This window comes from Mastacembelus armatus, chromosome 4 (genome assembly GCF_900324485.2).
Source record: "Mastacembelus armatus chromosome 4, fMasArm1.2, whole genome shotgun sequence".
Classification (NCBI taxonomy): domain Eukaryota; kingdom Metazoa; phylum Chordata; class Actinopteri; order Synbranchiformes; family Mastacembelidae; genus Mastacembelus; species Mastacembelus armatus.
The window spans coordinates 9,674,172-9,700,581 of NC_046636.1; the positions used below are offsets into that span (position 1 = coordinate 9,674,172).

General features: G+C 38.1%; 2 protein-coding genes across 4 annotated transcripts; one reads left to right on the forward strand and one right to left on the reverse strand.

Annotated features, from left to right (window-relative positions):
• Window positions 1-896: 896 nt before the first annotated feature.
• armc9 (armadillo repeat containing 9) lies at window positions 897-22,769 on the reverse strand. Of its 2 annotated transcripts, XM_026323179.2 has the most exons (26): window positions 22,377-22,769; window positions 21,902-21,991; window positions 21,620-21,745; window positions 21,188-21,358; window positions 20,581-20,736; window positions 20,356-20,448; window positions 19,430-19,454; window positions 18,696-18,853; window positions 18,258-18,356; window positions 17,708-17,743; window positions 15,305-15,339; window positions 15,098-15,209; window positions 14,835-14,927; window positions 14,068-14,158; window positions 13,195-13,318; window positions 12,705-12,844; window positions 11,068-11,144; window positions 10,513-10,587; window positions 9,950-10,040; window positions 9,703-9,755; window positions 8,966-9,064; window positions 8,208-8,323; window positions 7,671-7,795; window positions 6,988-7,093; window positions 4,500-4,690; window positions 897-1,959 (listed from the first exon to the last, which is right to left on the reverse strand). In XM_026323179.2, the coding sequence occupies exons 2-26, from the start codon at window positions 21,974-21,976 to the stop codon at window positions 1,937-1,939; spliced, it is 2,490 nt and encodes an 829-aa protein (XP_026178964.1). In that variant the 5' UTR covers window positions 21,977-21,991; window positions 22,377-22,769; the 3' UTR covers window positions 897-1,936. The 2 variants fall into 2 exon arrangements, with proteins under 2 accessions (XP_026178964.1, XP_026178965.1); XM_026323180.2 differs by lacking the exon at window positions 17,708-17,743 and having other exon boundaries at window positions 22,377-22,768.
• Window positions 21,923-25,780, forward strand: polr2h (RNA polymerase II, I and III subunit H). 2 transcript variants are annotated; one of them, XM_033325146.1, is made up of 6 exons: window positions 21,923-21,976; window positions 23,869-23,953; window positions 24,471-24,554; window positions 24,678-24,771; window positions 24,962-25,045; window positions 25,388-25,780. In XM_033325146.1, the coding sequence occupies exons 2-6, from the start codon at window positions 23,881-23,883 to the stop codon at window positions 25,503-25,505; spliced, it is 453 nt and encodes a 150-aa protein (XP_033181037.1). In that variant the 5' UTR covers window positions 21,923-21,976; window positions 23,869-23,880; the 3' UTR covers window positions 25,506-25,780. The 2 variants fall into 2 exon arrangements, with proteins under 2 accessions (XP_033181037.1, XP_026178968.1); XM_026323183.2 differs by lacking the exon at window positions 21,923-21,976 and adding an exon at window positions 22,804-23,009.
• The last annotated feature ends 630 nt before the right edge of the window (window positions 25,781-26,410 follow it).

Genomic DNA, 26,410 nt, shown 5'->3' on the forward strand with positions numbered 1-26,410 from the left:
AAATAACTGAGTAAACTGTTGTGATGACCTATGAATGTGATGTTCAATACCAATAAAGAAAATGTCTTCATTGTGTTTATGACTGACCAGGCCTGAATTAACTTGTAAGAGGAAATAACTTGTTTAAGCAGTCAGCACTCTCAGTCAATTCACAATTTGTACAGATTTTGTACCTTGTAGTAGTCACAGAAACCTTCAGGATTATGCAATTGCTGTACAGAAAACTGAAGTTACTGTTTTAGTGCTTTTACAAGATCTCAGTATCAGGTCATTCAGAACTACCATAAGACCACTATCATGTCAACTTTCGGTTACACAAGACAAATGGAGAAACATAATCCAGAGCTTCCAGGACCCTTGAGGTATGAGTTATTATAATAAAACTATTTTACAGTTTGTGTTGATACAGTTTTAAAAACCAAAATGGTAAATCTGTTAACCATGGTGAGGGTAAAACTAGTCTGGAGTTTGATAAAAGCCATAGTAACTCTTTGTTGTTTAGGTTCCATCCCTTAATCTTTATCCCCAGTTTTGTTTTGATAGAGAGCAGTGGCTTCCTCTCTGTCACATAGCGGCTCGAGCTCAGGGTTATACAGCCACCTGGTTTTAAGTGCGTCAGTATGTCATGTGCGCCCTGTTTCCTCACATTGTCCTGGTGCTCACTGGTACTGTCCACAATGAGAGTATGTCATCTCTCATTGTGGACATGCCAAGCCAAAAGTAGCTGCATCATTCCTGCAGCATGTATGTATCAAGGGGAAGTTGACTGACCATCTGTTATTAAGTAACATCCTGGCGAGTTGTTGATGAATTGTTTTGGGTGCAATGTCTTGATCCCATACACGGAACATGTAGTTACATTCTGTGACAGTAACTGAGTAAAAACAAAAAGCACGTGACATATCACATATTTATTTAAAACCACTGAAAGGTAGCAAAATCAGTCACTTTCAAAATGCATTACAGCAAAAATGTAGTTGTACATGTCACAACACTAGAACACAGTGCAAATGTATAGTACAATGCAAAAAAAAAAATGCTGTATTTATTCACACATATTCAAGTTTTTTGTCAGATGTTGCACAGATGGTGGTGTACTGTCTATTAACAGTACTGAAGTGTTTTTAATAATATTTAAAAGCATGCACTATCCTGACAAGTCAGGTCAAGACCTGTGTCATTCTTGTAAACATTTCTGTACAGCAAGATAAATAAAAGCAGCTACTCTGGTATGAGATGTTTTACATTAGAAGTAAAGCTTGCACAAATGTATTCATCTGGAAACCACAGCCAAAGATCTATATATACAGTACTGTATGTCATGAAATTCAGCAAATAGCTAGGATAAGATTTGTAGAATAAAGATGAGAGCCTTGCAAATGAGCTTCTGGGAAAGGCTTTTTTTTCCTTTTAAATATATATACAATCCAAAGAGAAAAAAAAGCAGTTTCTGTGCTAAAATTAAATTAATTCAAATTTGTGATAATCACAGTAAGATTATCAAATGTTCTATCTCCATCCCTCATCATACCAGGTTTAATAAACTCTTAATTCCACCTTTACCTGTAGTTACAAATATAGATTAATCCTCAATATCAGTGGGGCAAATGGAAAGGTGATCAAATATTTGAAATATTATGCCATGACGCTAGGTGTGCCAACTAAGTCTACAGGTGCACTGGGTTGTGTGGGAGTTGTGATTATTGTCTAACCTCATATTATGTTACAGAACAAGTCTGTGCTGAAGCCGAAGGGTGAAAAAATGTGGAGCCACAATCCTTCATATTGTTCCAGCCCTTCCTCCTCCTCCTCCTCTTGCTGCGGATCCACGAAAATCTCTGTTGCCCTGACCCTAATCACAACCTGGGGGGATGATGTTACAGGAAGCCTGCTGCTCCCGGGAAGATAGAGCTACTCCATGGTGACAGCTCGCTCTTCACCTTCTCTTTGACTGGCTGCCTGAAGATGGAGAGAGAAGAGTAAGATACATGGGAGGGGGATGTGGGGTGAGTTGGTTGTGTGATTGAAGGGTGTATTGTGGAGAAGCAAAGGTACAGGACAGGCAGATTTCAACTTATCAATGAATTGGAACAACGTTCTGCTCCAAACATGTTTCAAAACTGAGAAAATACTCAACTCTAAATGATAACTAGCATCTGATGTTCAATTACATTTTTAAAAGTTCATCAGACAGAATTTGTGAATCTTGCAAAATGTGTTGATTTCCAGTGACTACCAGTGTATGCAGACTGACTATGAAGTCTTTTATAGTTGTGCAAGTTTGAATAAACTCTTTAAATGTATTATATTCTTCCTTCTCTAGTATAACTCAAAGTACACCTCCTCTGCTGCTGCACTCCCTCGACCTTCTTTAGTTGCATGGCAACATAATGGGGGTGTGTCATCACGTAAGGTCAAGGTGTTGACAAGGTAGGATAATACAGGTTTTTTTTCCATACTCCCATCATAGTGGGGCAGCAATGGCTTACTTCCTTGTTTGTGTTGTGCTAGACTGAGTGGGTGGCCCAGTCAGCTACACAAACACCTCATCTACCTCTCCTCAACCAAAGGAGCATCAGTGAATGTATTTACCAAAAAGGGGCTCAAAGCGGCTGTTGCCTCACTGTGTAGATGGTGTTACCCTTTTTGTTGATAGACCCCACCAAGCATCAAATATTAGGCATAATAAGACTAGACAATCAGCAGCAGCTGAATTCAAGTGAAAATAAATTGAAAAATGGTTTACGGAAAAAAAAAAAAAAAAAAAAAAAGCGAGAGCTGGCGGTAAACATGCCAATAAAACCTACAGAGGCTGTGTTTGCTATGTCATTTGCGTCTGCTTATTACCCTTTAAGCAGAGCAACGATTAAGTGACTTCCTTACGAATCAATAGATGACACTTGCCAGACCTCAGAAGTACAACACAAACACAGAGTAGGATGTGGAGGCTTGGAGTGACCATTAGGTGCTATTATGGACATTATGGTAGCGGCACCCAGTGCAAGAGCCGGAGGTAATCGTTCATCAAATGCATTTGAGAAGCACAAGAGCATCAGGAGATGTTATCACCCAACTAAGAGCACCAGAGCAACCAATAAGGCAATATTCCCTGCAGGGACTCAAGTTCTATGTTTAAGATTTAAAGTTGACAGCAAATAAATATGGGGACATGGTTGGGTTAGGCTGACTGGTGCCAACAAAAAGTAACACAATTTATTTTATACAAATTATATTATTTTATATGTATTTTAAAATATTGTCCTATAGAAATAATGAATGGCTATATTGTTCTTTTTGCAGAATATGTGTGTAATGTGTCTTGAGCTGACTTTAGCCTCACTATACTTCTACAGCCATATGGGTACTGCTAACTGAATTTCCCCCATGGGGGATGAATTAAGTATCTATCTATCTATCTACAAAAATATAACACTGAATCACTTTAACAGGTTTACTGTAAAACTTCAGTTGAATATGATCAGAAAAAAGCTGTAGCTTAATATTTTTGGTCTCCTTCATTCAAAGAAATCTGACATAGTCCTGTGGCCAAAACAATTAAAAAAAAAAAAACAACAGCCAATCAAAAATGAATGAAAATGTGAGAAATTCTCATAAGGATTCATTAGGCGCTTTTATTCTTCTGACCTTATAAGTGAGTGCTGTCACTGGCAAAACACTGGCAGTTATTCAAAAGATTTTGTTACACTTCCAGTTAAGCATGCTGAAATCCTTATGTGTAACTTAAGTCGTGAGCTTGAGGGGAACTGATACTTGATTTGTCATCTTACAGCCAAATCCACTATGTTCACTATGTTATTGCCGGGTAGAAACATTTTGTATGCTGCTAGCTGCTCCAAAGCTATTGTTCCATGTCGACATTTTATTTAAGGTGATGGCTAGGATTAGATGATGTAATAATACACAATTAGATTTTACTATACTATTTCTGCTGAGGTTGCTATCCCTTCACTACCTACAGATAGGTCATTGCAAGCAAAGCTTTAAATCAATGAGCATGACTGCTTTATGGTAATAAATCAATTAGAGGACTCTCTCTTGCATTAATGAGATGAAGTACCTTGCTTTGACAGGTATTAGATGCATTAGATTAGCCAACATTTACCAGTTTCTTTTGGTTTATTTTTAAAATAATATTTTCAGAATATTAACATAAAAAACTATATTTTTATACTGTTTCTACTATTATCCACAATGTTATCCATATAGTCCTCTGCTGACTGTGGAGTTCAAACTGCATGATAGAAAATGGGACAAGGCCCATACTGTTATAAAAAAGTTTTTATATCTACTAAAGGTGTTTATTTGCCTTGAATAGAGCGTTTTGACACCAATTTGATGTTTTGAAAAACACTGGAACCTAAAATCTGGTTGTCTTCCAGAGAAGGCTGGCACAGCAGATAAAGTAACTAGCTGGAACCAATATTTGCCAACACTGACTGGTGGCCAGTGTAGCTCTCCCTTCCTTAACATATGCTTACTTCCACTCTGTCGTCCCCCTCCTCCCGCGGAGCTGGCAGAGCCTGGCCTGCTGCTCTGCTGTGGCTCTGACTGGGAACGCTGAGGTGTCAGGGCCAGGCTTCGTCCTCTGTGAGTGTTGGTCTGGCTGGCTTCTGTGTCAGGTGTACGAGGAATCCTGGGCTGGCTCACAAATGCAGGGACATAATCACCACTGTTGACAGGAAAACAAGAGAAAGAAATACACGGTGGGTTTAATTCACAGCAATAAATTTTAACAAACAAAAAATACTTACACTAACTCACAATTATAAATATAAACACAATGGCACACCGAAAGGAAAAGCAACCGGAAAAACAAAATCTCAAAAGCAAAACATTTAAGATAAAAATAGACAAGTTATATTAAACTGGGTACAGAATATCTATGTAATTTATGTTATGGCGACTGTACCTGGCAAGCAAGATTTTTATTCTCTTTATTTTTATTATTAAACTATTATTTCTCACTTGCGTGAAGCTAGATGGCTCTTTCTGTTGAGCTGCTTAGTAGTAAATCTCATTTCGCAAAAGGTTTCATAAGAGAATGAAGTCGTGGCTGTCTTGGGCACAATGCCAACATTACACAAGCCCACTGTGCTTGATATAGCATCCATTTCAGTTGTTTCCATTGATTGTTTCCATTTCTGATGATAATATGCCCGACTATTATTGATGTCTAAGATACCCAATAGGGAGAGCAAACAGCAGGGTCACACAGATTCTTTACGTAAAGATTTGATATGTGTTGCAACTGCAAAAAAGAAAGGCTTTATGATTTTACAAGTTGGCACGCATATTTCTGAATCATCATAATGCATCTTGTAAGCATGTAACAGGCGGAGTAAGCAAATGATTGAATATCAGGGTCACAAGACTTCAGTCTTTGATGTCTGAATGGAATACAGACCGACTGGCCTCCAGCCAGGTGTTACCTCTTGTAACTGAAAGCAGAGCTTTGCTAAAAAATGTGTTAAAAAAAAGCAATTAAAATATACAACTTCTTATTTGATAGTGTGCAACAAAATGCTGTGTTACAAAGATTCTACGAACAAGAACACCAAAAGACTGTGTACTGTGTCCTAAAAAAATGTTCTCACCAAGTCTTGTCATCCAAACTGATGTGAAATGAGGCTACAGAAGTTTCTTGGGGATACAGGGAGGGATAACTTAACCAATTTCCTGGGGCTCATTACTGTTGGTGGGACTCAGGAGTCAAGCTCCTCAGGGATTTAAAGGAGACGAGAAGCAGGGGAGGTTCAATTAAATTGGTCTTTTTGAGGGCACATCTTGTTTAAACGCATGTCACAGTCCCACCGACCAGCTTGGCAATGTGAAGTCATCAGTCGGTGTGAAGTAACACTCTTGCCGACTCTTTTCACAGACAATGAAATACATTGACACATATTTTGTTTTACAAAAACCGCAGCTGAGTTGCAGGGAATGATGGTAACAGGAAGATAAATGGTAGCTGCTACCATTTATTAGTGCTACAATTTACCGACTTGTGTATGATAAGGATTTTGTCTCCACTCTCTCAAATTAAATACATTTGATTGTGTATCAATATATATATATTTTTTTCTTTCTAATTGTCGTTTTCACTTATTAATGCTGTCAGAATACACTCAGGCAAAAACTCAAGTGCAGGCGGAACACAAGGGACCGGGATTTTATTAACACAACAGGGAAGTGAAAACAGAGAAAAACCAGGGTAAACACAAAAACACCACCTGAAGACTGGGAATGAGTCCAACTAAAACATGAAGGCAGCACGCCAGAGTGTACCTAATTTATTTTTCTTGGTCGCAGTGGTGGGCGTGACATTTCACAGCTCTGTGTGTATGACTGTAACATTACGTTTTTCCCCCCAGTAAGTAGTATGGCCAGGTCTTTGTCCCCGATTGTCTCAGACTGACATGTTTCAATACACCAATGTAACACTGAAATCAAGACGTGGTTACTCAAGAATGACAGAACAGTGGTAACGTAGCTCAGAAGGAAGTGAAGATGGTGTATAGATAGTTTTTTCTTCAAGAAAAATGCTGTACTTAACACCAATACAGATATACTCTACAGCAGACCTGGAAAGTCCACCTTAGACCTGAGGAAACTGTACAGCCAATGACTTGCATAACAGTGGGAAATGACAAAAAGAAAAACAAATGGATTAATGTGATGTTAAGGGTGACCCAAAAAAAAAAAAAAAAAAACAACAAAAAAAAAAACTGGCCACCTAAATAGTTTTTTTTTTTTTAGGTGCATCCTCCTCCAATGTTATACTCTTTTCTTTTTTTTATCTTGTGTTTTTTAAGCTCAGCCTGCGTGAATTCATTAGTTTTGAGATGACAGTCAGTGTGTAGAAGGAGCTCTTCAAGACACTGTTGATGTTTCTGATATTAACATACACAGGCTGTACGTGTGTGTGTGTGTGTGTGTGCGTGTGTGCAGTCTCCTTGTTTGCCAGTTTACCTTGCAGAGTCTCCATTGTGCTCCTCCTCTGAATGTCCTTTTGTGGCTCGCCCTTCATATGGCCTGTCCAACTCTGACTCCTGGCACAACTGTCCACACTCTGAGTCTGAGTGTGTGTGGGACAGAAAGGAAGGAAATGTTATTAGTGCTTCATTACACTAATTGTGAATTTGTGTCTGTCTGCATCCGGCTTTCAAATTTAACCTATATCCACAGCTTCAATAAAATAATACAACAGTAGTGCTGCTTATTGTATGCTGTATATTGTGTGCTGCTTATTGTCACTAACAAAAACATTGTGCAACTTTATGTCACTCTAATATTTCTTTAACGGAAAGCCAAAATGATGCATTTGGAGTCTTGTAGTCTCCTTGCCTGGAAGTGCATTGCGTTCATGGTGGACGCTGGGCATCACATCAAATAAATCGAGGATAAACCAAATAAAGAGAAGCAGGTGGAAGGGAAATGAAACTGTCCCACAAATATGCAGCTGAATTTCAATACACATAAAGTGTATTAAGTATGAATAATCTAACAGCAAACATCTGATGGGCAGCTACAGTATTCTGGAAATTTGGTCAAAGATTCAGTATATTGTGAATTGTTAGTTTGACCAAATGTTCACAAAATATTACTCACTGAGACATGACATAGCTAATGCATAAAATCACAGATCTACCCACCGATGCTGTGACGAAAGGAGTCAGCAGTGCTGGGACGACTCCCAGAACGTGTAGGAGGCCGAGAGTTGTATTGGGAAGGAGGCAGGCTATCTCCCTCACCTCCTTGACTCCCGACTCGATAACCACTACACGACACACACACACACACACACACAAACACACACACACACAAACAAACAACACACTTCAGGATTTTGTAGGTGTTTGCATTAAGATTTTCTTACTAGGAGGTGATATACTTTTTTTTTTTTATAGAATGCCAGATCTTATAAATAGCATTACCAGCTTTACCTTTTAGCTTTTAGTTAGGAAGTTATACTTTCAGTTTATCAATTACTTGTTGTGAGTTGATGTTTCTATTATCTTTGGGGTGACATCAAGTGTAGGAACCCACTGCTGTCATTTCCCTTACTTATAAATAACACTTTCTTTTACCATTGACGTGTACTATTGTGACTATTGTGACCTATAGTGATCTCGACCAAAAAATTGAACTCGCAGACACTGAGGATAGGGGGGCTTGTGTGTTCAACTTACACTGTGTTCGCATTATGGTGAGAACTTGGCGTGACTGGCCGTTGTAAAGGCTCATCAACACCTGTTTGGGGCAGATGGGTAGACTTCCGCTTCACTTTTGCCATGTTGGTCATGATCTACACAGGCACACACACAACATTAATAGCAGATTCATCCATGTTTTGTATTTTTTACAAAACTGTTGTGAACCTGTAGCCACTTGTAAAGAGCAGAGAGACAGACTGTCGTGATGTAATGAACAGAAAGAGAGTTGACTGTAAATCAGCATCACAAGACCAACTCTGAGAAGGACATGTTCTGATATCCAGTTTGGGGATATAGCCATCTGTGTCTGTAAATTAAATTGTCTGTAAATTATGTATAATGTTAATTCTGTTTTAGGGACAATATTGCTTCCATTACATAATTAAAAAAATAACCATATTTGCTTGTCCCTGGGGACAGAAATATATGCTTTCTCTTCTTTAACCATCTGTTGATGATATCCACCATGCCAGGCATTTAGCAGCACAATGACACAAAATCTTGCAGCACAATGACACAAAATCTTGCAATCCCCGAGAGGCTCAAACAGTGTCTAATGTCCCCTTAGTGTGCCCCCCCCCCCCCCCCCCCCCCCCCCCCGTTACAATGTTACAGTTACAATTACAGCTTCGCTCATGTCTTATGTCATTTAGCTTCAGCATTTTCAACTAGGTCTTTATGCTGCCATCAACACGTTTTGTTACTATGTGCATGGTGAGTGTATAGTGTCTTACTCCCAGGTACTCAGTTGTGAGGAGACTCTCCCCAGACAATTCTCTGGGCTGCGGCTGGAGAACTTCCTCTTTGTCAAGGTCAGCCTCCATTAAATCTTCCTGTCACAAGATAATAATAGCAAATCAGATAATGATTACGTTGTCTATGTGTTGGGGGACATTGGAGTGGAGTGTCAGTAGTTGTCAATGTTTAACTCCCTGTTTTAGTGACAGCAAGCAATCATATCATGAAAAAGGCAGAGCTTTGAGAGGCCTCCCATCCTCAAGTGTTAGACAGCTGTGATGATGTTCACAGGCAAAGGAATAAGGGGACTTGCACTTCAGCAATTCCTATGTGATAATAAGGTGGACTAGGGGGGACACATACTCACAGACACACACCTGAGAAACAATTCCATCCATTCATGTTTTAACTTATAAATATATACCTTATCTTGATAACCAACTTTCCAACAGAATCCAATCTGCCAGCCCCATCACCCCCCCGTACACACATACACACACACACACACACTAAAACATATGTGGGAGAGACCTAATATTTGTGCCATGCTGTGATTACAATCTCATTTTTTGTCTCCTCTTCTCTTTCTTTGGTCTGTTGATATGTTATTTTAATACTACAATAATACAGTATATTCCTATGGCTGTCTAGACTTGATTTAAAGATGCACATATAGTACAAGAATGAAAAGTATCACCTTATCAACATCTAATGGGTCAAAAGAAGGACTTACATCATTGTCATCCTCTTCTTCTTCATCATCTGATTCGAGCCCCTCTTCCTCATCTGAGTGCAAAACAGTAACATCCCAAGGATTGAACAAGTGAGTATATTTTCCAAAAAACAAAAGTAGCCAGTAATCAAATACTATACTGTTTTGACTACCAAAATATGTGCATACAAAGTCAGTACATACAGTATACATACCCAACTATAAATCATAATACATTTATTATTTCAGTAAATATGATGAAACTAACCTGAATTCAGCTGTTTAACGATAAACTCAATTTGTCTATTGAGGTCTGGGCTCGCTTCTTTTCTGTAGCAGTGGAGAATCTCCTCTACACTCTAAATGTAAGAAAAACATGTGTCACACAAGTGTATGCACATAACTTCACAGCAGCAAGAGAAATGCAAGGGTTTTTTCCTGTGCTAATTCTAAACCATGCAAGAAAGTTAATTTGAATTTATTTTAACTGTGCTGACTGGGCCTTCAATAAAATCGTAATGTCTGAGTCATCTGCTTATGTAAGTATTTGTTGAACAAGAGGAACCCATTCTCATCCATGCAGATTCATATTTCACTGAATAAAGGAGAATAACATTTCATTTTGAGTCATTATGAAACCCTGACACAAATATAGCCCACTGGCTCACTGGTATCTGAGTTCTCTTTCTCACAATATGACTGTGAACGTATGATGTGTTGTTTCCCTTCCAAACACCGGCTGTGCGGTGACATGTTGGAAGACAAATGAAGAGCAAAACACAAACTTTGTCTGTTTCCCCTAAGCAGGTGAAGACATTATTGCTATCTCACCATCTCTTTGGCTTCCTGTCTCACAGAGGGAATAGACAGGATACTATACAGGGCTCCATTCACATATGGTCGAATCTGAGGAAAGAAGAATGACACAGACACAAACAGACACACAACCTCTGTTTCTATGCTCTCAGGCCACATGGTAACAGCTTGTTTGGACTTGCAGCAACTATGAAATGTGGACACAAAGAGAATGTTTGTACAATACAATCGATGTAGATGCTAACATAGATCTACAGAATACCATAGCACTAGCTATAAAGATAAAAAGTAATAGACCACAGTAGTTGTTAACAACTTTTTATAGAAATAAATGAATGTCAGTATTTTATGTCAGTATTTTTTTTTTATAGCCTATTTTGTCAACTTCCTTTGCTGTAAGTTTTATTTCCTCCTTTTATAAAAAAATAAATATTCTGTGCTGTACTACTGTTTCCTATATTAACATTAATTCTCTGCATTCGTTGTTGTGTGCATATGTGAGCATGTGCCAGTTGCATTACATTGGGTGTGCAACATATATGTGAAAGTATTTAAGGATGTCTGTATCACCTCATGGTTCTCATGTCCAAGGAGGTCAGTTAGAACCTTTAGTACATGCTTGGCGTTCTCTGCACACTTCCTTTTTCCTGTAGAAAGACAACATATAGAGACACAGAGACACAGACACAGACACAGACGTTTCAGTACAGTAATCCAAAACTCTTTTCTGCTCATCAAACTGTAAAAAATGGAGCAAAGAACTGAAGCATTGAGAAAACAAACAGAGCATATCTTTGTCTGTGGTTTGCGTGCAGTAAAGGGGTTGACGTAAATAATACCCTCTAGCTCTGATGGCAGAGAAAATAAGTGAGTGTGCATTGACAAGCGTTGTGTTCAGAAGAAGCTGTAAAAGGTTCATCTAAAAGGAACAAATTTTGATAGAGAGCCAGTATGGCTTAAAGATAAAATTAGTTTGTGTTGCCATCATTCGCTATTAAAAGGCTCAGTTTCCTCCATATTTTTCTTAGTTCAAATTCATGAAACTCTTGCTATAATGTCGCAGGGCTATCCCAATACTGAAGGACATTTTACCTTGCTTCCACTCAGTTCAAAATCATTTTGGAAGAGTATGTTAGACAAAAGATGTGCAACTTATCCAAAGGAATTTTGCGAAATATGCATTCTCTCATGTATACCAAATATTAGCCAGTTGATATTAGCTTAGCCTAGCCCCAAAAAAACTGTAAACAAAAGGAAACAGGCTCTCTCCAACACTGCCTTTAAAGGTTACTAATTAACACTATATATCTTATTTGTTTAATCTGTACAAAAAACAAAATGTAAAAAATGATACTTTGAGGTTTTATGGAGGAGGAGTAGAACAGTGTCAACAAAACCAAGTTAAATAAGATAAGATAAACTTTATTCATCCCCAAAGGAAAATTCAGGTAGTCTTGTAGTGAATCAGTCAGTCAGTAGAGAGAGTAGTCAGTAGTCATCTGCCATTGGCTAAGGTGTTGTAGAGCCTGATGGCAGTGGAAATGAAGGTATCGGTCAGTCCTGCAGTGCAGTGAGGTGAATCTTTCAGCTGATTCTCTGATACATCAGGATGTTGTGAAGGGGATGGTCAGTGTATTCCAGGAAGGCCTCGATCCTTTTCTGTGTGCATCTCTCCACCACATCCTCCAGGGAGTCCAGCCTCATTCAAGTCAGTAAACAGGCTTTTTGCACCAGTTTGTTCAGCCACCTTGCATCGTTCTGCTTCATGCTGCCTTCCCAGCATACTGTAGCATAAAACAGCAGACTTGCTACCATAGTTTGGTAAAACATGTGCAGCATCTTCTTGCAGACGTCAAAGGACCTAAATCGCCTTAAGAGTAAAAGTTGTCGTTGGCCTTTTTTATATAGTACCGCTGTGTCTAACAGCGGTGCTATACAACAGTTAGGTCTAACTATACAACAGTTAGACCAGTCTAACTTATCGTCAAGGTGTATCCCTAGATATTTGCAGCCCGGCACCACTTCAATGTCCACACCACAGATGTTGGCCGAATAAGGAGGGGGTTTAGACCTTCGAAAATGTAAAATGTACTCTGATTCAATGCTGTAGGACAATAAAACATGTCCAAGGTGTTGGGGTATTCCTACAACTGAAAATTAAAATGTGTCTGGGTTCTGTATATACCTGTACCATGCCTTTACTGTACCTTTCGTTCGCAGACACAGATTCATTAGCAGAGCTGCAGAATACTCCAAAACGTAGTCACTCAGGCAGTCCGAGTCCTGCAGCTCATCGACTAGCCAGCCAATCAGATCATCTGCTATCATTGCTGTCTGTTGACTCCTCCTAGGCAAACATAATAAAATTATGTGAAACATCTACATGACAACATAATGAGAAATCCCAATTTTTAAGGCATATTTCTTTTTTTTTTTTTACATAAAAACCATGACATGCAGGAAAATGCAAATATTTGTACCTGTCAAAAGTGTGGGCACACTCTCCTGCTCTACTGAATGGGAAATTGTGCCTACAGTTTTGACTAGTACTGTAGTTTCCCCAATGTGTACACAAAAAAAACTCCACAGAAGGTGGATTTGTTTTGTTTTTTTTTTGGAGGTGATGGCTGGCTGCTCTAAAAAAGGTGGATAAGCAAGGGTTTATAAATATAATAAAAATGGCTGTTTTAAATGTACCTGAGGCTGAGTTTCTGCAATGCCACTAACACATTCTCTCTTGTCAAGGAGTCTCTGTCCTCCTTCCTAAGAGCCTCTGTCAAAAGCTTCAGAAGAATGGGGATCTGGGAGAGGTAAACCCGACCTGTGATCATAACACAACATGGCATTAACATTAAAAAGGTAAAGCAATGACCTAATGACCTAATGACATTTTAAACCAATCAAACAATGTAAAAAACAGAAATTTACCAATTCATTTCAGTTACAAGACTCATGAAAACAAAACCAGACTTTTTCTTAAAAAAAAACCCTGAATGCAGACTAGACTCACCAGAGATGGGTAAAACACACGAAAATGGTTATACAATATTAACCCCTAGAATTTAGTGATAAGACATTTAGTTTTGATGTGTTTATAACTTAATAATGTCACGTTGCATCTGGTCTGAGTATTTGAGTTCCTCAGACCTTTGAGAAACTCAATTAGCTGCTTCCCTCTTCCAGTTCAGGCTTGTTCTGACCAGACATGCTGAATTACTTACTGTTCCAAATTACTTAAACTTAAACTTTTCCTTACTGTTGAAAATAATAAGAGTTAAATAATTACTGTCTTACAAGGTATTCTTATAAGAATCACTAACAGCACAATAGCAATCTGTCTGTGTCAGCAAAACGATATTTGTCTTTAACAATACTGTCTCCTTCCATACACAATCCCCTCCATAGTTCCTGGCACGCTGCTGTAGCAAATCATTAGCGATTTTTATGATATGATAAAAGCCACTTAGGTCTTCAATGAATCTATATGTCTCTGAATGTATCCAGTTAGGCAATGACTCATCATGCAAAGAAATAATGTTTAACCAAATCTAATGGAAGCTAAGCACTTACCCTCTGCAAGGGATGCGAATGCATTGATGAGACGAGCCACGTATTGGCGGACAATATCGTTCTTTGACCTCATTAAATGAAGCACGGTTCTCTATGAGAGTACAAAATATGGGGTACTTTAGTGCTAACAGAGAGATTGTCTTACTATTGCTTCGGACTGCGACACCAGCACAACACAGATCACTTTATACAGGAATAAATATACATATATGAGCCTTTGAATTAAGCATTTTTCCTATTCTCACTTTTTTTTACAAAAGGCAGTATAATATTAATTTGCAAGGAAAACAATTTTTTCACATTCGTGTTCCAAAGTAAAGTTGGCAAGGGAACACAGCTTTACAATGCTGAACTGATCAAACTGAATGGGCACAATATCTACATGTATGTTTGTATGTTGTTAGAACCACCGTTGAGCCTCAAGCTGATCAGTGCACTAAGAAAGGTCACTTCGCTTCATTGTCAAACACAGAACATTTATGTTTGAGGTGTGATTACAAGAAATTGACACCCTACCACTCTCATTGTGTTTCTCTGCAGTAAATGGCTTGGAACACCATAGTAAATGCATAGACAAAGAGCATAGCTGTAAGGTGAGGATCATTGTATTGTTTGTAAAGCGATTGTCTGTAGGTTTGGCAGTTACTCCATTTTCATTCTATAAAAAAGACTATGCTGGGAAGTCTCTGCTTTGGTATCGCCTTAAAGTCATTGCAATTAACAATATGAACAACACAGCATGAATAAGATAAACATTGAGACCACACCTTTTTAGTGCTATAGCGTTCCAGCAGATCATTGCTGATGTAGGCCTGAAGCACTGTGTCTCTCTGTTCACCAGGAAATGAACGGGTCAGTCTCTAAAAAAGTAAGAAACAGGCCCAACAATGAAGACTAAAAGATTAAACATGAAAACTGAAAGAATGGTGCTCTTCTCTCTTTAATGCTCTACAACTCAAAATAAGCAATGTAGCATAGGATCTTCTAAATAACATATATAATATGTATCAATAATCATATAAATACTCACCCAGCGCAGTGCCTGAAGCAGCAGGGACCTGAGTCTGTCTGACCCTTCAACCAGGTCTTTCTTTAGCTTCTCATAGTCCAATGAGGGGAGCATTGGCACCTCCTTGGATCTCCTGGAGATTAATAAACAATGTCAACAGCCATGTTTTATCAAGGTGTTTAATAAACCGCACAATTAGCAGAAAACGTCTTCAGAAGTAACACTCACTGTGGTGCAATTGATGCTCGTAGCATTGAGGAGGCCTGCAAGTAAGACCAAAATCAATACAGAAGACAAGGAGTAGAGTGTATTTTAGTATTTGACTATTTCGAACTACATTCTTAATGTGGAAAACATAACCCATGCAAATGTTCAAACTAATCCTTGTAAATGTTCTTATTATTTGAATAGTCTACTTACCTATTAGTAACTCAGCTAAAACAATTAAGGAAGCTAGTGACTAAAAACATGTTTTTAGGACATGCATACATCATGCTTGTGATTACATGCTGAATCCTTGGGCATACAGTATAGTACTGTGAGACAACATCGCCCATGCAGTCAGTGAGGAGTACCATAGAGTACGGGTTAGTGTGAAACCGCCATCCCTTCATTTGTCACACCTCAATTCACTTGTACGGAAGGCGTGCATATACGTGCTATGGAGTAAAGTAGAAGTAGAGCATTGTGGTGTGTGTGTGTGTGTGTGTGTGCGAAGGATAGTTATTGGCTTATTTATTTATTTAGTTAGTTATTTTTTACTACTGGGAGTTTGAGATCTGAAATTGAAATGCAAATCAAGATCCATGACAACAGCAGTATAAGGTCAGGGGAGTGATCTGTATTGCCTGTGGTATCAGGTGATCTGGCTGCTTTTTTGCTTCGATGTGCAGTATGTAATAGGGAAATGGAAGAACACCGCTACCGTGGTTATTTCACAACATTCTTGCTTTCTCAACATTTCTGCTTCCCTGAAGGGAGGCTCAAGACCAGCTAACAATGGGGCCCCTGGGTCCTCAGGCCTGATTAAGAATAGCATCCAATAAAGGATTATCACACATATACCAGTTTTTACTGCCACCTGACAACAGAAAAACCATAAACCTATGCTGAATACATAAAAAGTGGGACCAAATTACAATAGCCAACATTGTAATTTTATTACTTTAATTATTAATTAAAACTTTGATTCTAGGGTTATATTTGTTCTCAGATTTTACCTCTTACACAAAGCAAAAGCTTGACCTGAAATCTCTGACAATTCAATAATTCATTTATTCATCCATTATCTATACCTGCTTATTCTTAATTAGGGTCACAGGGATCTGCTGGAGTCTGTCCCAGTTCTCTTTGGGTGAAAGGCAGGGGTACACCCTGGACACAGGTCACCAGTCCATCACAGGGCCACATAGAGACAAACAACCACACACACTCACACTCACTCCTATGGGCAATTTAGAGTCACCAATCAACCTGACATACATGTTTTTGGACTGTGGGAGGAAACTGGAGTACCCAGAGAAAACTCACGCACGCATGTAGAGAACATGTAAACTCCACATAGAAAGGCCCCTGCCACATTTCGAACCAAGAACCTTCTTGCTGCGAGGCAACAGTGCTGACCACGTCAACTAGTATCATCCCCTCTTTAGAGTGTCTTCTCATTTCTTCTCACTATTTACTCCTTTATGGTTGTGGGGACAACTGAAAGTCATTCTTATTGTTGATGTCATTGTCTAAGTAGACAGCTCTGGTCTTATCTAGGTTTTACCCCTGTGGCAAGGTAAGCCATAGCAGAGTAATACAGAAAAATCTGTAAGAGCCATCTTAATTTTATGAAGGCATAAAGAATCTGATAATAATGATCGATTATGGCGTAATGTTGCGATAAGTGGTACGAATGCTTTCCTGACTGAGCTCTCAGCTACTGCTAAAGGTTGACCATGGTCCGCTAGCCCTTGCTGGCTCTAGTGACAAATTAATATTAGCTACAAATGCTGTGGCTATTTATTTTTCTTATTTTCTTTATTTACTTATTTACTTTTTCCCCATCACCAGTTAAAGGATTGACCTGATGTTCCAAGGAAGATAAATAAATAAATTAACATACTTGTATTTATATTTACATGTTACATTGCATGTTCAACCTGTGTGTGTGTTATTAATGGCCTTAAAAACTATTACAATTATATAAAGCGTTCTGGTTACACCTTTTCAAATAACTGTAATTAACCAGGCCTGTTTGATAACCTGAGTGTGTGAGACACACATCAAAGCACCTTGTGCTGCTTATTCTTGTCCTGTCACACTGTCTGTCTAAATATTTTCAAAAACTGTACCATTAAATTAATGGTAATGGAATGAAAACTAAAACTGGAATGTTAACCCTATATGGAGAGCTGAGAGAAAGAACTAATATTTTAGTGTAAGGCAATCTAGTAGCAAAATGGCAGGGAATACAACCAGGATACAGAGACAGGGCCAAGAAGTGTATAACTTTAGTAAAAGTAGGGAAGGCAGACATAAAGTCAAGGAAAGGAGGAGATGGAGAAGACACGGCGAGGCACAAGCAAAATGAGAGATGAGGATCTGTGCGATGACAGGAAGTAAAGATGAAAACATAAAACTTACATAGCCATCATCATAGGGACTCAGAGAGTAATATCCCTTTGTAGACAAAAGCATCACAAGCACAAATATAGAAAGAAGTTGTTCAGTTCAAAACAGAAAGAAACCAAATTTCACATGCCAGAGTTCAACACCACAATGAAGGCTGCCAGCAGTAAGGGTGATGTGTTTGTGTGTGACAGTCACATTATATTTAAAGGTACTTTTCTAAAGCTGTTGATAAACTTCAGATTTTTTAAGCCAAATTAACCTTCTAAGTCTTCATTTGAAGTGTGTTTTATCGCACTACAGTTACTTTTGTCCAGAATGCAATATGCAGTACTATTACATGGCTTAAAAGTGACTACACAATGTGCAGGCTGCCGGTGTGACACTTTACGAGAGACGTACCCTACTTTTCTCTACTAGTATTTAGGTGTAAGAATGTGACTTCTTACATGCTTTTATTGGAATCATCTTGTCTCGAGGTCTTGTATTTTGTTGTTCCTCTACCAGTGAAGTTTGAAGGGAAAAGAAGAAGAAGAAGAAAGAAGAAGACTGTGGTCTCACTCACAGTGCCAGGTCTGGTGAAGTCAGTGCTCTGCACCACGCTTTGCCTCATCTGGTTGCTGAACAGGCGAACACATACACTCTGTAGGTACTCAGGGGAGATCTGCAAAAACAGAGCACACCCCTTGACCTTAAAGATAGTGTGTGTGGATATATGGAAAAGAGCAATGTTTTAATTCTTGTGCTCCTGTTTAACAGTTATGTGACTAAATAACAAAAGACTTTTGCTAGGTTTTAAAAATACATATGTATAAAAGGTGTTTAATTTGCATAGTGTATATGGGGAAAATAATCAAATTAAAGCCATTGTGTGTCTGTCCTGTGTTTCTGTGTATCATTCATTAGCACATTAGTGTTAGTCTTTCTGTGTATTTATGTAGTTGGGGGCTGTAGCTTCAATGTTAGAATGTGTGTTTGTTGGACCACAGTGAAGCTGACTTACCATTTTCCCACTGACGGTGGCCTCCAACGAGTCGACCAGTTCAGCAGTGATTCCTATTAGGTTGTGGTAGTCGACCTGCAGCTTGTTGAACTTCCGTATGTAGCTGACAATGCGCCGGTCTGATTCAACCAGTTGGAGCTGTAGCTGCTGCATGGCCTCTATGCAGCCACAGACAAAGGTTGCCAAAAACAGACATAAAGAAATAAACTAAATTCAAATCATGATTGACATTCTCTGTATATAATGAACTATGCAAATTAATTCTGATAATATTATCTTATTAAAAACATGAAGACTGTAAGTCTGTTTTTTTCAGATGTTCGGTTTATCTTTAGATGATTTTACTAATTATTAATCTTTATCAATCTCTGCAACCTACTGCAACACTGATAGGGTTTCCGGAATTGCTTCTGTTCCTTTGAATTACCAAGGCCTGTCACCTACTTACAGGAAGCTTTACTACAAAATAGTCATATGAATGATACTACTAATTTAGATTAAGTGTGTAAGATAAAATGTGTAACAATGTGACTCATGCCATTTCTGGCACAAGCTTTAATTATGTAATAACAACCTGAAGATACTGTAAATCACTGATAATCTTTGATATTGCCAGCTAGCAGACCTCTAGCAGTTTTTGTTATTTTTGACATGATAATTATAATATGATAGCGGGATAAATGTAACATTTTCAATACACTGCAAAAGCCAGATTATTTTAGAGGGACATTTACCTTTTGTACTCCTTCCACCTTCCTTCTGCATGAAGTCTGTTAAAGAATACACACTAGCTCAACTGAACTGAATGTTTGCGGGGGTGTCCAACCAACCAACAGTTAATTTTCATGATGATGTTGTCAGCTACCTGTTCACATGTTTGCACAATGTATGTTTAATAACCTCATTCTTATTTTATATGTACACGTAGTACAGATTTTCTTTGGTCAGCCATTGAGATATAGTTGCTGACAATCTGTATTGATTGTCAGCCAGTAGGCATAGGGTTTAGTTTTGTGAACATGCTAGGATGAAAGTTGATCCACTGGTTTTCCAGTAAAAGCAACAATTCTTGTTGTCCTTCATTTGCCCTTTTACTTTGAATGGGTTCGGGTGTGTTAGTGTCTAATTAGATTCTGCCATACTCAAACATTTATGGACTTATAAATGCAAACCAGATATTGGTTGGTTGCAGGATATGAAACAACCAGGACTGGGCAACAGTCCGACTTTTAATGGATCCTTTGGTCACTTACAAAGAGGCTGGAGATTTGAAATTGCAGCTTAATTAGAAGAATAAATGGAAACTACCCTCTGCTTGGCCTGTGCTAAATTTCTAAGTCCTGTGACACTTGTGTTCTTTGATGTGTCTACACAGAACCTTCACTAAATATTGTGCAGCTATGTAAGCCAACTCCATGACAGTTATGAGGTGCTGTTTTAGAGAGATAACCATGGGTTGTTTAGTAGGATTCTGCTGCCAAGGACCCATTTCACTAGCAGTGTAAAAGGTTGAATTGAACATTTTTACTTAGCTATAATGAAAGTTTTTGTCATAACAGCAAAGACCTATATTATATAATCACTTGCTTGTGAAACAATTACAGAAAATTACCCATCTGTTTTCAGCTAGGAAATATGAGCGTACCATGATAAAGGATACATACAAACTGAGCAGCCTTGGACTGTTGGAAAGCTTCAGTGTCACTGACAGAAACTGCTCCAGCTTATCCTTCAATTGTGGTACCCAAGAATCCTAAATTTACATAAATTATGTCGGTATGAAAATATGTTCATTCTAAATGTGGCACTGGGAAATAATATTGCGTATGTAATGTAACTAGTTGACAACAGCCAACTTGAAAATATTCCATAGTTAGCTGGGCACCTGAAAAAGACCTTTAAAGGAGGGATGGACAGAAGGGTTAGGAACAAAAGGCAAGGCATAGTAAGGCAGAAACTCTGTGGTCTGGCTCAGTGTTGCTCCTCGGGTCTCCAGGTACTGCTTGAAGTGGGAAATCCTCTCCTCAAACTCAGTTCGATCCTGCAGACAGATCAGGTTTTCCAATTAACTTGTCAATTCAATATTCAATATTCAATTTTGTTTGCAATGTCAGTTTTGCCTACGACGTATTTGAAAACACTGTTCCGTTGCATAAACACATTGTCTTCAATTAATTGGCTCCTCCTCTTGGCCTTCTAACAGCAACCAAACTAAAAAAGGTGCTGTTTTTTTTAAATAAATGCATATCCACAGTATATAAACTTCAACTACACTCACCTACACAGTAAACACTATAATGCTCAAGTTTGAAATAATGGTTCGTATAGTGCAATGACTTTATAGACAGATCAATGAGAAAATGGCCTGTAGCACAGCTTAGTGGACATCTTGAAAAATAGCACTTGCTGATCTTCAACTATAGGGCACACACAGTTGGATTTTGTTTGCAAATAACCTAAAAATTGCAGAAGTTTAACTTTGAGGTACATACCTGTCTACTTGGATGCCTCCTCAGTGGATAGATGGTGAAATGGATGTGAAGGTAGAACTCCAAGCTCTGGGCCTCTGCCTCTTTGGTTTTTACCTCAGAGGGAATATTCTCTGTCCATAGTTCAAAGAACACCTTGTAGTCTCCATCATCAAAAGACCTAAAAAGGTCTTCCTAGAAATAAAAAATTAAAAAAAAATTAAATTAATAAAAGAGGGTTAGGGGGGGGAAAGGACTGGAAAGTTATCATCTACGAACAGGGACAGTTCACTGTTTATTATTTACATGTCTCAGTGATAATGTGACAGTCAATAACAGATAACCTTTTTTTAAAAGAGCTGACTATAAAAATCCATTACCCATTCCTAGCTACCCCCTTTGCAAATGATCAACCCATCTGGAGGAAAAACAAATTCTAAGAACTGTATGGTTTACCTGAATGACATGAGTCTTTGAGTCTCTAAGAGTATTTCCTTGAGGCTTGGAAATTAGCTTGCCTTTGCTTTTGCACTCCTTTTCGAAACTGTGCACAGTCTCTTCAAATTCCTCAAATGTAAGGTACTACAAAAGACACACAACAAGATGAATCAGTGCAGAATGGAGCTGTTATTACACGAGCTGCACAACTCTGGTCTTTATAAATACCATGCTATAACACGGAGGTTTGTGTTTTTTGCTTGAGTTGTAAAAACTGATTTTTTTTTTTTTTTTTGTTACCTCTTTTATAATTCCAAGAAGATCGGCTTCAGTTGCCAAGATGTCGCCCATCTTGGCTGCCTCCCTGGAACTCATGTGAGTGCCCCAAACCTTTAAAATACAGACCGACAACAAAGAAGTCCGTTCTCATTAAATTACGTTAACTAGTAGTGTGAATTTCATCGAGCATACTGCAGAGCCTGTAAGAGCAGAAGAGTTCATGGTAACATTAATACTGGAAGGTATAGCTAGTTAGAAACATTACGCATATAACCTGATGATAACAAACAGTTTCGTGATCGCAAGGTTTTATAATTTAATAGCAATATTCCTTAAACACATATTTATTCTGGCACTTAGCTAACTAAACACAGCACAGACCATAGAAGTCTGATTTCGTCTCTGCTTTTTGACTTCATCATGATCTCCAGCAGCCAGTGCAAGCAAAGACGCTAAGCGACAACATCAACGAGACTAAAGGGGGCATGATCCTCACCTTATACACACATCACTCACTGGGTAAATATAGTCTCATACAGCTTTTAACGCATTCATCCACAATTAAAACTTTTGTCATCCATTTTCGGCGAGGCTTATGTGTCTGACTTAGAGCTACACTAAGCTAGCTAATCATTAGCTAGTCGTTAGCTAGCAACCGTAAACACATATGACGCTAAAACACCTAGCAACCAAATGGTTCGGAAGTACATGACGGAAAGTAGGGGAAAATGTCGCAATTAACGATAACATTGTAAACGCTTCGTAGAAATTCAGCTATAATTTGTGAAGGCATCTCGTTAGGTTCTACTAGTGAGAGGCAATTGTGTGAAATGAATAGTTAGTTAGTAACTGTTGCTAGGCGTAAGTTAGATAATAGCATTTCCTCATAACATGGTCTGTGTTATTTGTTCCGTATTGTCAACCGGAAGCACTTTGTGTGTCAAAGGTCTGGCACATTGTTCCTGCGCGGTAGTGTGATTCCTGTAGCTGATGAATGAAACGTTGCTTGAATAAGACATCTGGATTCAGCGCATACTTTCAACACACACTACCACGCAGAAAACTGAGCAATAGAGACGTCAGTGTGTGCAGAACATAACATAACATTAAGAACTTCAGCTTATTTAAGGTGAGCTTGTGGGGATTGTGTGACTGACATGCTAAAGCTAACAGCTAACCTTCATTAGAACACCCCTTAATTTGCAATATTTGTTAACTTTTTGGACAAAACTTAACGTTAACTCGGTGATGTCACACAGTAACACTGTTAGATTATCTTCGAGTAATAGTGTTTAGCAGCCTGTGGTTAAATGTATAAAGGTGATTTCGACTTTCATTTTAAATCCAGTTCAAAAACAAGTTGAACTGTACTGACTGCACTATTTCTGACGAATTGTAATAAAGTTTAAGAAACTAAATCAAGGTTGTGATAAGTCAGGTCAGGTAACGTTAGTCAGCTGTTTTAATATAGATTCACCTGTATGATATTTTTGACAGAATGATCCAAAAGATTCAGTGATAAGTCAAACTATCCTTTTATTCTGCTGATTATAGTCTTAACCTCAACATTCTGTTTAATGTAAGTGATACAGGTTACAGGTTGTACAATAATAAGTAGTTGTATAAACCACTACAAAATGCACTTGTAGACATAAAATCTGTAATTACAGGATTATGTTTCTCTGTTTATATTGTTAAAGTTGCCAGCATACTGCAGGTCTATGATTTATTTGCTGTGTAGCGTAGTGTTTTTGCAATGCTGTGAGTAATTAAATCTATTAACTACTTTTTGGATTTCTTGTTGTGGTATACTAATATAAATATGACAGGGATTTATTACAGTGTTAATGAATCCTGCAGACATCTTGATTGTAAAGTTATACTTTCTGTTCACAAGATAAGCACTCGTCATTGAAATGGAAAGCTATATAGGTATGTCAGTTTCATTTGACTTCATAAACAAACATTTTTCTGTTCTGTGTTCACAGTGTTGAACAGTCATGGCTGGAATTCTTTTTGAGGATATCTTTGATGTAAAAGACATCGATCCAGATGGCAAGAAGTTTGACAGAGGTTTGTGAGTTTTTGTTTTTTATAAGAGCTGGAAAATGTGAGAAATTATAACACCAGCCAACACCCAAATGCCTGTGTATTTTGAAGGTTTTTGGTTTCTACTACTAAGGATTTCTACAGCTAATCAACCATGAAGCATCTCATGTCTTAAAAATCTGTCAGTCCAGTTTATCTTTGCTAGAAACTGAAACCGTGGTAAAAAACTAATGAATATTGCACTTATTTTTCTCAGGTGTCCAAGTACACACTGCTAAATAAATCAGAATATTGCTTGCTCATTAATTATTGCAGCTTCAGTTCTCCATATTGTCTGACATTGATATTGAGTTATGTTTATTTCATCCATCCATCCCTCTATTATCTATACCTGCTTACTCCTTAACCAGGCTCACAGAGCCTATGTTTATTTCACTTACATTAAATATTAAATTTCCTTCATATTCAGTTATTGTATCAAATACCTTGTTTGATTTTCAATGACTGTTCTTCATCAATCATGATTGATTATTTGTTACAGTGTCTCGTTTACATTGTGAAAGTGAATCTTTCAAGATGGACCTCATCTTGGATGTGAACATTCAGATTTATCCAGTTGATCTTGGTAAGAAAGTATTTTTTTATATTCTTGTGTATATTTGTTTAGATGAAGTTAAAGATTGAAAGCCGTTAAATTATTGCTTTTTTCAGTAATGTAATAAAAACGTAATCTGTCCATTTCATTAAGGTGATAAGTTCAGACTGGTTATTGCCAACACATTATATGAGGATGGAACACCCGATGACGGAGAGTATAACCCCCAGGATGACCGGCCGTCTAGGTAGAACATTATCATGTATTTATGAATGTAATATTTCCAACCATGCTGTTTGGTGACATGTTTACTAAAAGACTTAATTCCATTTGGGGTTTACATATTTAGTGTGACTGTCCTGTGAGGATTGCAGATATGCAGTATTTTTTTGCAGGGTTAAATTTGTGTTTTTGTTTCATTTTGTTTGAATTTCCAGAGCAGACCAGTTTGATTATGTCATGTATGGGAAGGTTTACAAGATTGAAGGCGATGAGACTTCTACAGAAGCAGCTACACGTCTGTGAGTAATGTTACACATATAGTCAGTTGGCAGCTTTTCAGGTGCACTTAGCTAGAAATAACACAGTCCTGCAATAAATCCTCACTTTATGCTTTTGTTCGGACTGTTTGAGTCATATCTGTAATCATTATAGAGTGTAGTTAGTTCTACATTTTTGTTGCATCATACAGAAGAGTGTTTATTTAGCCTAGCCTCGGTGGTATAAATGGGGTGGACAAAAACACTAGCATAGCAGTTTAACAGCACAGTTGCAACATTTGTTGAAAATCGTTGCAATGAAAACATTGTAATCTGCCATTTCCAAGTTTTAATCCAGTTGCATGGATGTCCTCCTTCTTTCAGATCTGCCTATGTGTCTTATGGTGGCCTCCTTATGAGGCTGCAGGGAGATGCCAACAACCTTCACGGCTTTGAGGTGGACTCCAGGGTTTACCTCCTCATGAAGAAACTAGCCTTCTAAACCCAAGCTCTGTTCATTCATTCACTTTGTTCCAGTGCCACGCTTTGTTCCAGTGCCACAGTCAACCTTAAAGGCATACTGAACTGAAAATTCATATTCCCAGGTCTGGAGCACTTGAGCAGTTCACACAACAAACACATCATGGCTGTAGAAGACATTTTTCATTTTATTTTTGTAGTTACAAAATGTTTCCTCTCAGGAGATGGATTAAAGACTGCAACAGTCAAGAAGTGTTTCAACCTCCAACTGTAAATAAATATTTCTTTTATACAAAAGTATTGGTTACAATGGATCACATTTGGATTATTTGTTTTGTTTTGGCATGTTTATCCACCCGTTCTTTATACTTCTCAGTCCAATTCGGGGTAACAGTGGGCTGGAGCCAGTCAAAAGGCAGGATACACTCTCACGGCATTGACACACACACTCACAACCTAGTGGCAATTTAAAGTCACCTAATTAACCTAACACCAAATTGCATATCTATGGACCCAGAAAAAAGACACGCAGGCACGAAAAGAACATACTGCATAAACTCCACACAGAAAGGTCCCACGTTCAAACAGAATTCAGACCCAGAACCCTCTTGTGAGGCGACACAACCTTTGGTGTATTTTTTCTTTAGGTTTTGTGTCTGCTTTGGTGAATTAAGTTTTATTTTACTTGATATTAACAAGAATGGAGAGTCTTTTTTTTAAACTTTCTTAATATTTGGACTCTGTGCAAACTGTGTGTCTTAGTAGAAAAGTAGACAGGTGAAGGATTTATTAAGCAGCTCTGAGGACATAAAACATTTGATATTGAGATATTGACTGAATGTTAGGAAGTATTTTAGGATTTTAAAATGTTTTACATGCAGCTAAGACATGGGACTTTATTAACCAGTGTACTATAGGCAACTGTTC